The 15,465-nt window shown below is 38.9% G+C and overlaps 1 protein-coding gene and 1 long non-coding RNA gene across 3 annotated transcripts in view; one reads left to right on the forward strand and one right to left on the reverse strand.

The window, feature by feature from the left end:
* NPHP3 (nephrocystin 3) overlaps positions 1-15,091 on the reverse strand; it is a 50,747-nt gene extending 35,656 nt beyond the window's left edge. For both annotated transcript variants that reach the window (XM_059390930.1, XM_059390931.1), the window contains exons 1-8: positions 14,632-15,091; positions 12,515-12,640; positions 11,848-11,998; positions 9,475-9,627; positions 8,310-8,443; positions 6,728-6,888; positions 3,055-3,211; positions 821-895 (exon numbers count right to left, since the gene is read on the reverse strand). In XM_059390930.1, coding sequence (XP_059246913.1) covers positions 821-895; positions 3,055-3,211; positions 6,728-6,888; positions 8,310-8,443; positions 9,475-9,627; positions 11,848-11,998; positions 12,515-12,640; positions 14,632-15,027 — 1,353 coding nt within the window. In that variant the 5' untranslated portion in view covers positions 15,028-15,091. The remainder of the gene's footprint in view (positions 1-820; positions 896-3,054; positions 3,212-6,727; positions 6,889-8,309; positions 8,444-9,474; positions 9,628-11,847; positions 11,999-12,514; positions 12,641-14,631) is intronic.
* Positions 14,910-15,465, forward strand: part of LOC132011796 (uncharacterized) — an 86,319-nt gene continuing 85,763 nt past the window's right edge. Inside the window, exon 1 of the long non-coding RNA XR_009402436.1 lies at positions 14,910-14,967. This is a non-coding gene — a long non-coding RNA (uncharacterized LOC132011796). The remainder of the gene's footprint in view (positions 14,968-15,465) is intronic.

Raw genomic sequence — 15,465 nt, forward strand, 5'->3', positions numbered from 1 at the left:
GGAGGAGGGGCAGAGGGAGAGGGAGAGAGAGAATCTTAAGCAGGCTCCATGCCCAGCAGAGCCCTACGTGGGGCTCAGTCTCATGACCCTGAGATCATGATCTGAGCTGAAATGGATGCTCAACCAACTAAGATACCCAGACACCCCTGAAAAGGTATTTTTGTTTTTTCATAAAGATTTCATTTATTTATTTGACAGAGAGAGAGTGAGAGAGAACAAGCAGAGGGAACAACAGAAGGAGAGGGAGAAGAAGACAATCCACTGAGCAGGGAGCCCAAAATGGATCCCAGGACCCTGGTATCATGACCTGAACCAAAGGCAGATGCTCAACTACTGAGCCACCCAGGCGGCCCAGGGATCTTTCTACTTTATAAAAATTCAAGGTGCATACAAAACCTGAGGAGACTCTATTAATAAGATAAACATTTGCCCTCAAATACTTATACCTTTTATCTAGCACTTTTGTAATCTATTTTACATTTAACCTGGTGGTGAGGCATCAAATAGCTTTGTGAGATATATGACAGATAAAGAGATATGGTACTACTAATACTACTAATATCACAGGATAGACAACCACCAGAAACAATGGCACTCTCTCCCCAAGTATTCTTTTTAAAAAAACTAGGAAGTTGTTTTTACTGGAACACCCAACTTGATGGATAAGAGTTTTAGAATTCTTTTTTTTAAGTTGGTTCTATGCCCAACATGGGGCTTGAACTCACGACCAAGATTGAGGATTTCGTGCTCTACCGACTGAGCCAGCCAGGCGCCCCCTTAGAGTATATCAGATGACATCTTACAAAGAATGCATATTTACCTGCTTAATAATCTTTTCCACATAAATATAAGTTTTATATACTCCTTCTGTAGCATCTCCAGAGTGATCAATGATCTGGAAAAAGAAAGAAGTTTGACAAAAACATGAAGAAAACAATAGTAACAGGAGGGGGTAAATACTTCTACAGAATTTATGTATCAGGGATTATTCTAAGTGCTTTACACTATTGGCTCATTTGTCCTCACAACAAGCCTATGAGGGAGACACTATTATTATTATTATTATTATTATTATCCATTTCACAGAGAAGGAAACAGAAGCACGTTATGTAACTTGTTTGAGGTATCAGGAGGGATTTATCATGAACAATGAGAACAATGTCACAATAAAACAAAAAGTATACTTTTTTCTTATGGTATCCAAATTGTCTTATGTACTTCCATGCCACTCAATATATATAATCTTCAAAATACATCAAAATCAATTTTTATGAGAGTAAGGCTATAATTCCTCAAAACAAAAGTGCAAAATGGTACTTGGTTACATAAAACAGTAATCCTCTGGGGCTCCTGGGTGGCTCAGTGTGTTGGGCCTCTGCTTTCGGCTTGGGTCATGATCTCAGTGTCCTGGGATCAAGCCCCGCATCAGGCTCTCTGCTCTGCAGGGAGCCTGCTTCCCCCTCCCCGTCTGCCTGCTTGTGATCTCTCCCTCTCTCTCTGTCAAATACATTAAAAAAAAAAATCTTTAAAAAGAAAAAAACCAGTAATCTAAGTTTGCTGAAAGAAGAATGTCCTACGTGTAGAGAACATGTACATTGCTAAGTGATTAGTATTTGATAGAGTAAGGCAATGGTTTTATGAAGCACATCAAGTGAACCAGAATAAGTTCATCCTGCATTTACGTTTGTAATCATGATACATCTTATTTTACTATTTCTATAAAATAAATTCATCCTTCTAGTGTTTTAATTTTTAAAAGACATTTATAAATAGAATAAAGATCAGAAAAGAGAATCAGTTTCTTTCCTCTTGGGGTCTATGGACTAGGCTCATACTAAAACAATTAAAGCAAAGAATTAATGGTTCTGGAGATTATAAAAAAGGTGTACTTTTTTGTGTTAGGTTTTTTAAAGTTATACTGGTCTTAAGCTTTTCAATACTAAATGATGTATAAAAAATGTTTGTATTCATATCTGATCTTATTTCCTAAATGAGCACAGAGAAATAAAAACAATGTCAAAATCTGAGTTATTTTCAACTGTATTTTTTTTTTTTAAGATTTTATTTTTAAGTAGTCTCTTCACCCAACATGGGGCTTGAACTCACAATCCTGAGATCAAGAGTTGCATGCTCTTCTGACTGAGCCAGCCAGGTACCTCTCAACTGTATTCTTAACATTAACAGTAAGCATTTTCAAGTAATCTCAGTGTGCAGTAAGGCAAAGCCTACAACTCTGTTCTAAAAATTATGCCACCATGCATCTAGGAATGATCAAATCTCTCACATTCATCATTACAGTTTTGTTTTTCCCCATGCTCTTAGCAAAGGTTACTATAAAAAGGTTCTTCCTTACATTGATCCTTGGTCAACAGTAGACAGAAGAACTCCATACTTAGGGAAAAAAAGGAACAGAAAAAAATCTGATTTGTCCACTCACATCATATCCTTTGTAGCTGTGTATTATTATTCCTCTCTTTTTCTCACAGTCCGCAACTAAGTCTATTGGCTCTGCTGTCAAAATTTATCCAGATTTCCTGTTTTTCACCACTTTCTCTACCACCACCCTGACCCAAGCCACCAGCATCTCTCACCTGGTGACTACAGGAGCTCTCCTCCCCTACCTCCAAACCAATCAATTCTCAACACAGCAGCGTAAGAACTCCTTGTCAGCCCCTGGGGCTAATAATACATTATATGTTAGTTTTTTTAAAAAAAGAACTCCTTCCCAGAATGGCATTTCTTCTGTTGCTGCTTAACATTTTCCAATGACTCAAGTTAAAAAAAAAAAAACTCCAAGTAAAAAAACCATCTCACTCCAAGTAAAAAAACCCATCTCATTCCAAAAAAAACAAAACAAAACCAAAAAACCAAAAAAAAAAAAACCCCCAAAAAACCCCACCAAGATTTCTAAAATGGTCTCCAGGGTTCTTTACCCTTGGCTCCCAGTTAACTATCCTATTTATCTCCCCTCACTCACTCCTACCTCATGGCCTTTATTCTAATACTTCCCTTAGCCAATCAAGTTCTTAAAAAAAATAACCTTAGGAATTTTACCTTGGCTTTGTTGGTCTTGTTCAGGCTAGAAACTTGATCAATCAATTGCTGGACGGAGTCGGAACTGACTTTCCCATCCTCCAAGCGATGATAAATTAATCGTGGTTTGCCTTCAGGGTTTTTCAGAAAAGCTTCTTCACAGTCTTCCAGTAAAAGGCTAGATCGGAAATCAGTATTTCTTGTGCTACACTGCACTAGGGCAGCAAACTGTCAGTCAACCTAAGTGTCAATAATGGGACTTTACAGGGATAACAAGGGGCCAGAAGCAGTCCAGGGACTGAACAAGAGCAGCTTTCCAAAAGTGGATGTCTCATAGCTCTGTTGCAGCTTAGTCACAAAAATACGATGTGTTTATTACTAGACAGTGAGAACGGGTACAATAAGATCTGCATTAAATTGAGTTTTAAAGCATACAGAACTTTAAGTTCTTATATCTAGCAACAAGATGAAAACTCTCAAAAATATTGTAAACATGGCTCAAAGTAATGGACCAGACATATGAGACTATGATTAAATGGAAACCTAATTCCACTTACAAATATATAATTTCCAAATTAAGATACAAATATTGTGAACCCCAATGCTTCAAGATTTTTCTCTTCTCTAGTCCTTTAGCCTTTCTCATCCAATAAATGACTTAAATGACCTGAATCTTTTTTTTTAAGATTTTATTTATTTATTTGACAGATAGAGATCACAAGTAGGCAGAGAGGCAGGCAGAGAGAGAGGGGAGGAAGCAGGCTCCCTGCTGAGCAGAGAGCCCGATGTGGGGCTCGATCCCAGGACCCTGAGATCATGGCCTGAGCTGAAGGCAGAGGCTTTAACCCACTGAGCCACCCAAGCGCCCCAGACCTGAATCTTTATACTTTAAAATACAGTATGAGAAAGATCCAGAAGCAGATGGGGGAGGTCAGGTGGCTAGTAAAAATCTTAACTGAGGTACAAGGTTAAAAAAAATTCTAACTTTTGGGGTACCAGGGTGGTTCAGTTGGTGAAGTCTCTGCCTTCGGCTCAGATCATGACCCTAGGATCAAGCCCCACGTTGGGTTCCTAGCTCTGTGGGGAGTCTGCTTCTCCCTCTCCCTTTGTCTCTCCCTCCTGCTTGTGGTCTCTCTCTCTTTGTCTCAAGTAAATAAAAAATCTTTAAAAAAATTTCCAACTTTGCTACAGGCCACCATAACAACAGTTTTCAGTATAATTTAAATTCTGGAATAATCTTGGAAGAATCTGCCAGTGTTTTCTACACTGCAAGGAAAATTGCAACCAATTCCTCTAAAAAGCATTAAATGATGTCTGTCTAGATACACAAATTGGTGTGTGTATGCAGAGGAGAGCTATGACATGATTCAGAATTTACATAATATATTAAAATATAGACCCAATACAAAACAGCATAATATTCTATTATATAACTTTGTGCCAATCCAATCAATCCAAGCCACAGATTTTTTTCCCTTGTTACAATTCATTCTGACCATGCTCTATATAATTTTTGTATTTTAACAGTTCTTTTGTTATTGCTTTGGGAGAGAAGTTTGTGGCCATATGAATACCAAAGAATGGGCATCTGTTTGGGCACAAGTTCCTATTTTAAAATGACTCCCTACAGAATTGACTTGTGGAGCTCAGATGAAATCTGAGATTATGTGGAATTTGGTTCAAAGTCTTTGGTGGGAGAGAAGTAGATAAGACGACTGTGTACTGCTCAGGGGACATGTTCCCAGATTCATCTTTTGAGAAGAATAGGGAAATCATCATGAGAGATGAAGGAACAACCTGAGAGAAATAAAAGCTCTAGCAGCCTCTGTTTATGGTGTGAAGCCCACCATTACTGCCATGCTTCTTGACAGCCAGTTAATAAACGTTATGGAAACAAAATAATCAGCAAATGGGATAAGAAAAATTAAAGCAAAATAAAGGCAAAGTAGAGGTGAAGAAATAGTTAAAATTTTAGAAATTAATTTTTTAAAAAAATTTATTTATTTATTGGAGAGAGAGAGAGACAGAGAGAGCAGGTACAGAGGGAGAGGGAGAGTCTTAAGGAGACTCCATTCTGAGCATGGAGCCCTGCACGGGGCTGGATCCCAGGACCTTGAGATCATGACCTGAGCCAAAACCAAGAGTCAGACCTTTAACTGTGTCACCCAGGCAACCCTAGAAATTAAAATTCTTACTCTTTAAGAAGAGTAAAGTTTTAAAAATATAAAATAAATATAATTTTAGGTGAAGAAGACAAATTGAAATCTGCCCAGGAAAGTAATTAAATATGAAAGAAATGGCAGATAAAAGATTAAGAGGAATTTAAGATGACGAAAATAAATGTTAAAAGTTTAAAAATAATGTACAATATTTTATTAACTAAATATGGATAAAAGATAAAAAACAAGACGGTTTTAAGGATTAAAGAATTAATGAGGAAAACAACAAATGACATCTATTACCACCTGAGATAAAACACTACCCAGACATTAAATAAAACAGAATATCTCCTTGATAAATATAAAAGAAAAAACAAGAAAAGAAAAGAGGTAAGGGAGGAAAAGAACTCCAACTAAAGGCAACCAAGTGGAAAAAATCCTAAACTTGGTTTTGGGTTAAGGTTCATTGACCAGGTGGTTCCCTGGCCCCCAGGTAGTCTCAAGGATTGATGATGGATTACACTGCAGGGTCTCTGGTAAAGCCTAGGGCTCCACGTACTTCTGTACACAGGTGAGGTCAGAGCTGGTCCTCAATAAAGACAAAAATGCCTTGGAAGGGTTAAAGCCAATCAGACAGTAAATGAAGAAAGAAAACTTAACCTCTTATTAAATGTATTTTGTCTTCTATCTATGTATCTAGTTGGTTAAAAAAAAAACTTTATTTGCAGACTAGACTCAGTGGCATAATTATATCCACATTATAAGAAAATTGCTCACTTTACTGGAATTACCGGTAAGCTCCTCAGAGAATTAAAAATTTGGATTTAACATTTTTACAAGTGTTCAAGTAGCTCTCAATTTGTATTTGAAGAAAGCAAATAATGAAGGTGAATGCTGATTATTGAAAACAGGAGTTGCCAACTTGTTCTGTTACGGCCAGAGAGCATATACTTTAGGCTTTGTGGGCCACACACAGTCTCTGTTGTAACTACAGTATTTAATTCTATTGTCGTGGTGTGAAAGCAGCTGTAGAAATACATAAATAAATGAATATAGCTATAGTCTAATAAAATTTTATTTATAAAAGCAGATTCTGACTGGATTTGGCCTGAGGGCCATAGTTTGTTATCCTTGATTAAAATGATCTTTACTTCAGTTGGTTAAGCAGCTGCCTTCGGCTCAGGTCATGATCCCAGCGTCCTGGGATCGAGTCCCACATCGGGCTCCTTGCTCCTCGGGGAGCCTGCTTCTCCTTCTGACTCTGCCTGCCACTCTCTCTGCCTGTGCTTGCGCGCTCTCTCTCTCTCTGACAAATAAATAAAATCTTTAAAAAAAAAAATGTTAACTTTATGACCTATTAAACAACTCAAACAGTGTAAAAATTTTAATTCTTTAAGTATGAAAACTCAAAAAGTTTACTGAATTTTGTGGATGTTTTTGATTAAAAGAATGCAATTATGACTTCTCTTTGAAGTTCATTTCGTAATCTCAATTCTATTTATAACTCTCCTAATAAGTGGCAATTTTCAGCTTACCTTGGTAAAGTTAAATGAATAAATAAAATAACTAATGAACTCTTCTCAATTTCCCATTTTCTTACAGCATGGTATTGATTTTCAATATCTATTGGAAAATATATAGCATGGAAAAAATATCCCATTGTCTCACACATTCTTTTAAGTTTAGGTGAATAGTCCTAAAAAGAAATTAAAACAAAACAAAAGAAATGAAAACATAATAAAAGGCCAGCTTATTTAACTAAAGGTCAAGTCGGCTTCATACTACTTAAAAAAACACGTTTTAGAATAGCTTATGTTGTGTATTTTTTAATTTAAAATTTAAAAAAATAATCATATTTTACGAAAATCTTTAAGGGAAAGGCAAGGTTCCTTTAAAACAAAAATAAGAGCATAGTAACTTGGCTATTTTCTAGTTCAGAAAATGATTTATTTCATAATAAAACCTAAACCAGTGAAGAAAAGTATTGGGCTATTTTCCTTTGGTATTTATTATTATAATAAATGATTTCTGCTTTATTGTTACAAAGAGTATCCATGAATCTACATAGTAAACTGCCAACCATGATATATTAGATCATTAAAGCAAACAGGTATAAATGAAAACTATTTGGTCTATAACAAATTAGCTTACTAAGTAATGATGACTTATTATTATGCAAAGTATGAGGAATTCCCTTACCATCAGTTTGCAGTTTGGTAATAACCTGTATTCAATTAGTGAGTAGAAACTTTGGTTTTCAAAATATTTTATCTTTTTACCAAAACTGAATAATATCAAAAAGGAGCACTAAATGAGTTCCTTACTCAATACTCTGGTGAATGTTAATATAGCAGGTATCGCATGTGACATGCAGATGTATTTCAAATGCAGTCAGAACGGTAGTTGGCAAACTTTTTCTGTAGAAGGCAAATATTCTTACAATTTAGTAACAGTTGAACAACTTGGATGTTTTCGTAGAGGTCGCTGCTGTAATTTATTCTGCCCTTGTAGTGTGAAGCAGCCATAGACAGTATGTAAATAAGCCTACTTGTGTTCTAATAAAACTTTATTTACAGACACTAAAATTTGAATTTAATACAATTTTCACACGTCATAAACATTCTTCTTTGGATTTTTGCCCAACCACTTGAAAAGGTAAAAAGCAATTTTAGCTCTGGGTCATGCAAAAATGAGCTGCAGGCCAGGCCTGGCCCACAGGCTGTTGTATGCCAACGTCTGCCTCAGGTTAACTCCAATGGCTGCCTTGAAAAATTAAAAACCATGATAAGGATTAAATTTTGCTATAACCTGAAACAGATTCAATCCTAGAGCTGACAGATATTAACTAAAGCAGGCACTATCAACATGTGTCTTAAACACTGTGAAGAACAAGTAATAAAGCATTCAAAAGCATAGCATTCCAAGGACTTAATTTGAATACACTGGTAATACTGAGCAAGATTTTCTCTAAAGAAAAGCTCTAAGTTACTCCGGTTCTTTAAGATATCATCTGGTAGGTAGTAAACTACGTGGTTTAGATGTAATAGTATCATAAATAGGACACAATACTGACTTATATTTTAAATCAGTGAACTCAGAATTTATAAACATCCTCACCTTAAGGAAAAGGTCCATTTCAGGCTGGGTTTCATCTGTATAAATGAGGTAACATCTGACAGCGTTACTCCAGAGAGAGTGTGAAAACAAGGGAGTAACTTGTAATAAACTAGCTACAGCAACATCCCAGTCATCTGAAAATAAAATTAATCTTAAGTTCATGAAAAAAAAAATTACTAGAAAAACATTTGACAAGTTGATTTTTTTTTTTAAAGTCTGAAAAAACACAACAGACAAGGTAGAATGGAATCTGATCTCACTCATGAATACTGACAGTTTCTGGAATGACATATTAGAAGGCAAACAGTTCTCTAACCTCAAATTCTATCCTTGGGAATAAAGCAATCAATGTTGCCAGTGGTCCCTCCTGGGGTACCACTGGTTCCAGTCAGATAACATGAACCTATGTTACATGAGCTGTTCAATGAGTTTGCAACTTTGGGAGAGCCTACATTCCCAGGCTGGCCTGTAGTTTTACCTACTTATTATTCTTGAGATATATAAAGTCAAAAAGAAACTTTAAGAACGGCATAAAATGTAATGCTATTTAGTGAGAAAGAACATTTTAAGACATACCTGGCTAATTCAAAAGGCATAATTAAAAATTATTTTCATGTCGTTAACAGACAATTTTGTAGTTTTAAGAAAAAAGAGTGGAGCTACTTACAACACACAGATCTGCACTGGTATTGAAATTCTGAATAGACCTTACTACTGTGTTGGACACCAAATTACATAAAAATAATAAAAATATTCCTTTGACTAAGGATACTACAATGCATAACTGAGGTTTTATATTCCATTCTGCAACCTTCTCCCATCTTTAACAGCATCAAAGACATGGAGGAAAAGACCAAAAGCTACTGCTTTTCAGTTAATCTACATTCGATTCTCACAGATCAACTGCAACACCTGGAATTCAGACCAGAAGCTAAGTTTCTGGAACATGGTGGGCCAGTCTGGCTGTGGAGCACCATCTGATCCTGATGGGAATTATATAAGTTAATCAGCCCTGGTCAGTGACAGCACCAGTACATGCTGGTTTGGCAGTGGAAGACACCCAGAATAAAAATCTGCCCTGCTGAAGGGTCTTTCTGCCAGCACACACAAGATTATAGGACCTGAACAGTCACTACCATGGTAATTGGCAAATGGCATGTGTTACCTCTGTTGACATTTGCAAAGGGTCCTTCCACATCTATGGAACTATGGGCAAACTCAGGGCCCCTGAAGGACTGCTGAAGCTGGATCATACTCCCTATGGAAGGTTCACTTCCCAAGGCTCCTCCAGTCCAGTATTCACACTGGGTTCCAGCAGCTATAAATCCAAGAGATTTCATTACTGAATGTTCAAAAAGTTATCACACATACTAAACAGGATTTCTAATTTTAAAAAAATTCTATAACATTATAAATACAACAAATATTCAATCTTTAATAATTTTGAAAGTACTCTGTCACCAACTTCTGGCAAGTTCTAAGGTACTGGGTAACATAATTCTGGTTAGCATCTCCAAGTCAAAGAGGGGATTAAAAAGAGAAAGAGGAAATGAATAAAGAATATAATAATCATAATAATCAAAGTAATTGTAACAACAGAGTCAGTTAAAAATGTCCCTATACAAAAATTTTAAACAACATTTCTAACATTATGGTTTAGGTGTCAGTATAAAATTGGAAGGAGAGAATTTCAAAGGAAGACCAGTTCTTGCACACCTGTAATTAAGATTAGTAATTCATTAGGATGTAAGCTAAGGATGTAAAAAGTACATCTTCCTTAACCTCCGAGAGTAACAAAATTAATGTATTAATCAATAGGTACTTTTGAACATCTTGATTTTTTAAAAAAAGGTTTATTATTTATTTATTTGAGTGCGAGAGAGAGAGAGAGAGAGAGAGACAGACTTCCTGCTGAGCACGGAGCCCTACATGGATGGCGCTTGATCCCAGGACCCTGAGATAATGACCTGAGCTGAAATCAACAGTCAGATGCTTAACAGACTGAGACACCCAGGAGCTCTTTGATTTTTTTTTTCTTTTAAATAAATTACATTTGACAGAATATCTACATGGCATTCTTGACTAAATATGAGTTATACTAGTAATGGGCTCAATATCTGGCAAAAATAAGATTATTATTTGCAGGTCTCTGAATGTGAAATGAGTGATGGATATTCCCTTAAGCATTCTTTCGTCAGGTTTAAATCAAAATATGAAGAAAGACCTAGGAGGAAGTATTAATTTGTTCTTATTAACTTGCCAAGTCAATTACAATATAATAGTTTTGAAACACTGTACATTTTAACATATGTCAGCCCTGAAATAACCATTACTAATGGTTAATGTGGGGGCAGAACAGCATCCTCAAAGCCAGTAAGAATCACTTCATTTTTTTTCCTCTTAAAAGTTAGTAATAAAAGTTCTTGGATGCTGGTCAGATCCCAGTGGCTCTAAAATGCATATTAAGAGGCAATTATCAGTTGCCATATTTTAGTCCAAAATCAGTTTATAAGATAAAATGCATGGGGCACCTGGGTGGCTCAGTCTGTTAAGCACTGGACTCTTGATTTTGGCTTAGATCATCATCTAAGGGTCATGAGATGGAGCCTTGAGTTGGGCTCCCTGCTGAGCATGGTGCTTGCTTAAGATTCTCTCTCTCTCATCTACACATAACTCCCCTTCTCCCCCCCAACCCCACTCACATGTCTCTCAAAAATAAATAAATAAAATAAAACGCAGTTTCCCATAAATGAGAGAGCAACTGCATTTTTCCATTGCATTTATAATAGAATTTTTTTCATTTTTTCAATATCAATCACAGTTTATTATTATTTTCTTGGAACATGGTAGACCCTTTCGTTTCAGGACTCCAGGCTTTTCTTTATTTCTAGAAAAAACATATTTTACATGTTTAATTATAAAATAAAAACTTTTTGAGTCGCTTACAAAACTACCAGAAGCCACTCAGCGGAATATTATGCAGATATTCTAGTGGATGGTTGCAAAGAATATATCAATATGTGGAAAAACAAGGTGACAGAGATGATGAACTGTTCTCCAATACCCATCCTCCCCTTCTTCTTTTAGTAGCAGAATTTTAAACTTTAGGTGGATACATCATTCTCCTACTAATGTTTACACTTTCCAGTCTTCCTACTTGTCGTTGGCCCATGGGGCTTGGGGAGTAATCTGTATACCTTTCGTATTGTGCTTTCAGGGAGAAGAACGAATTCCCTTCCCTCTTCCCTTAGCTAAAATGTAGATGTCGTGATGAGACCTGGAGGAGCGGTCTTGCACCAGAAAGAGAAAAGCTATGGGGTGAGTTTGGCAGAGTAGCAAGAAAGAAGGAAACCTAGCACCCTAACAGTGTCATGGACTTTAGGGAAAATTGCTGTTACAACAGCTGAGAAAGAGGGAAAAGTGCAACTCTACTTGTAAGAGCAACCAGTTTAACTTATAAAAAGATTCAGAGTTGGCTGTATGATATCATTATACCTATACTGAAGGCTCAAAATATTATACAATGAAGTAAATATACCAGTAACATCTGTACAGTTGTCATCTGAATCAGATTCTCCAGGATCAAATACTTGGATCCCCTGAGCCTGGAGCCTCTGAAGTTTGCTTTCCAACTCTCGCTTAGCTCTCAGTAAGTCCTGAATTTCATTTTCCTTGGTCTCCCTAAAAATCTTTAAAAGACAAAGATCAATTTTGAAAGCTTTTCCATCATCAAAAGGTGTCATCAACTTAACAGAAAAGTGTTTCACTCATAAAACCAATATTCATGTGATCCTGATCTTTTTTGTAACTGGAACCCACTGGAATTTGGGCAGGAGTCCTCTCTGTGGTATGCGGCTCTCTTGTGCACTGCTAATATTTAGCAAATTTGTCCCCTTCCCACTAGATGCCAGTAATGCCTTCCCATACAAAATACCTCCAACTATTTCCAAATGCCTTTCCCCCCATATGGAAATACTTTCCTTTTCCCCCAAAATTCCATTTGTAATGCTCATTTCTTTTTTTACTTTTTCTTGAAGTGATCTCAAGTTTACCAGGTCCACTCACAAATGCTCTACTCTGGTTCTTAGAATCTTCAGGATGCCTACATCATTCACGTGTATTTACTTACACAGCATCATATAAACTTTTAAAATGTGCTGTTTTTATTCTATGTCACTTTGGGGGTAAAAATGTAAGGACTTTACCTTGAATTGCCTTTTCACTTTGTCTCTGTCATGTTCAAATGTCGCTGCCCTCTCCATCGCTTGATATTTTGCTTCTAAAGCACTTTCCTTTTCCCGAAGTATTTTTTGGTAAGTTTTTTGAAGGGCCTGAAATAATAGACCTTGTTACTTCTAACAAAAACAGTATTCCTCCCAAATTTCACATTATCCTACCTCCATACTATATACATACCAGAATTGTAACAATCTAATTACTATTTTACATTATCAAGAACTACATATTGCCATTTTATTCAAACATGGAATAAAAAAATGCAAATATACTTGAACTATAGTAAATAATGATATTTCAACAATGAACTTTTAATGGAAATCAGTACTTTTTCTTTGAAATACTGTGCCAAATTCTTCCTATGCCTCAGTTTTCCGGTCTGTAACAGAACAAAAAGTACAATTTACAGGGCTTAACCTGAAGGATGATTAATTCTGCATGACCATGCAGTCCTTGGCTCCATGCCTTTTTCATTTTGCTATCCCCAGAGACCTGTTGGTACCAGATAAATTGAAGGCCTCCGTTAAATGACCAAATGGGTTAAATACATTCAGAAGAGTTTTTTAAATGTCTAGTATGTGAGAATCAAAAGGGCTACATAAAAAAAGGGGTAAATTAGTTAAGAAATCAATTTAGGCCCCAAGAGAGTATGTCCCCTTAAATTAAAATGCAATGAGGTTTTCACTTAACTTTCAAAACTACTACATAAGGCAATAGGCGGAACCCGATATTGTGACATTTTTCAGCCCTTAACTGCTCTAAGCCCTGGTTGATTCAGCCTTCTTTTTTATCCCCATAAAGTGCAGTGACTGCTGGATAATGGCTTGGGTGCATGAAATCAGGTACCTGAAATGCAAAAGGTCCATTTTACACATGCAAATGCATCAAGACTGACCAGTAAGAAAACTGGTTAAGACAAAAGGTAGACTACTGATAAGTTCTTCCCAGATAACAGTGCTTATAATACAACAGCTAGTGGGGAAGGGGGTGACTAGAATGCCCAGTCTAGAAGGAAGAAGGCTCTTCCTATCAGAAAAATCAGTCTGAGATATTTATTCATTTCCTACTGTGATGAGCCCAGGAACACCTGGAGTGTCTCTTCCACAGTTTAAAAAAACAAAACACTAAAATCACAACCCTCGGAGAGGCCCAAAACTGATGGCACAAAGTCTTACAAGTCATAGAAAAGCAATCTTTTGCTTTATATACTATTTTGATGAGTCAAAATACATCTACTACAGGGAGCCCACGCAATACTTGTTTTTTGAGTAAATTAATCAAATGGATTAAGGGAATTTGATTTCGGCTAGGGAATGTTTTCAACCACAGCTTGTTAAAATGGTGAAAATCAGGCTTCCATAAAAATTCACTTCAAGACCATTAAAACTCAAAAGCTTCACGCAAAGAAACTGAGAGATCTGTAAAATTTAAGAGGGGGGAGGGCGCGGGAAGTGGAGTTAAAAACTCCTAGGGAGGGACGCCTGAGTGGCTCAGTTGGTTGGACAACTGCCTTCGGCTCAGGTCATGATCCCGGAGTCCCGGGATCAAGTCCCGCATCAGGCTCCCAGCTCCACGGGGAGTCTGCTTCTCCCTCTGACCTTCTCCTCGCTCATGCTCTCTCTCACTGTCTTTCTCTCAAATAAATAAATAAAATATTTAAAACAAAACAAAACAAAAAAACTCCTAGGGAAAGTCGACATATGTCACCACAGTCTTTGTGCGTCCGTGTGCTCTGGGTTGACCTACTTCCCTGGAGTCCCCTGCAGATTGGCATGTGCTACTTCAGGGCACTTTCAGGCCAATTGCTTCAAGGTGTGTGAATGAATGAACCAGAAATAGAAGAGGGGCGGGGTTAGTCAAGGAATCAGTTTAGACACCAAGAGTATGTCCCCTCAAATTAAAGTGCAGAGCGGGTTCTATTCAACTTTCCAAAACTACTTGGTTTGGAGAGGGGACAGGATGGACGAAGGACTGAGTCAGGCGTCCAGAGTCCAGCCCGGCAGTGCGCGGGTGTGCGCTGGTCTTTCCGACTCTCAGCTTCTCCACGTCTCGGCTGCCCCAGCCGCATACCCAGGCCCGGCGTTACCTGCAGCTCGGCCCGCAGCCGCTTGTTCTCCGTGTCCAGCTTGGCCTCGCGGCGGCCCATGGACAACAACTCTTGATTCTTGCTGACCCGGAAGATCTCGTATTCCTTCTTCAGCCGCTCGTACTCAGCCGCTGCGTATTCCAGCTCGGGCACCGACGAGCCGGTAGACTTAAAGCTAGCCCCCAGCAGCCCGCCGCCACCCGCCCCGCGGGGCAGCGACCCGGGCCCTGCCCCCGCCGCCGCCGCTGCAGCGCCACGGCGGAACGAGCTGCGCAGCAGGCGGGCCTTGGGCTTCACCTCCACCGGAATCTCGCAGGCCTCGCCGCCGCCCGCCCCGTAAGTGTCCTCGATCACCTCCCCGCCCGCGGGGCTCACGAGCGACGAGGCGGTCCCCATTACGCCGTTGACCGCCACTTCTAGCCAGCGGGGTACCGGGAGGGGGCGGACCGCTACAAATGAGACGGGGCGGGGCAGCAAAAAGGGGCGGAGCGTGGTGGGCGGGCGGGGCGAGCGGGATGATTTGAAGCAGCAGGACCGGGCAGGGCGGTACGCCGGGCGGGGCGGCAGGAAGGGGCGGGACAGAGCGCAAGGTGGGCGGGGTTGGATGGATGGGGCGGGGCAGCAAGACGGGGAGGGACAGAATACAAGGTAGGCGGGGCGGAATGGGTGGGGCGGGGCAGGACGACGGGGCGGGACAGAGCGCGAGGAAGGCGGGGTGGGACAGCGTGGTACTGTGGGACCAGTATTACGCCGTGGGGGGGCGGAGCGCAAGGTGGGCGGGGCAAGCGGCAAGAGACGCGGAGCTCAGGGTGGGAGGGGCGGGATGGACCCGGC

This window comes from Mustela nigripes, chromosome 2, assembly GCF_022355385.1.
Source record: "Mustela nigripes isolate SB6536 chromosome 2, MUSNIG.SB6536, whole genome shotgun sequence".
Lineage (NCBI taxonomy): Eukaryota > Metazoa > Chordata > Mammalia > Carnivora > Mustelidae > Mustela > Mustela nigripes.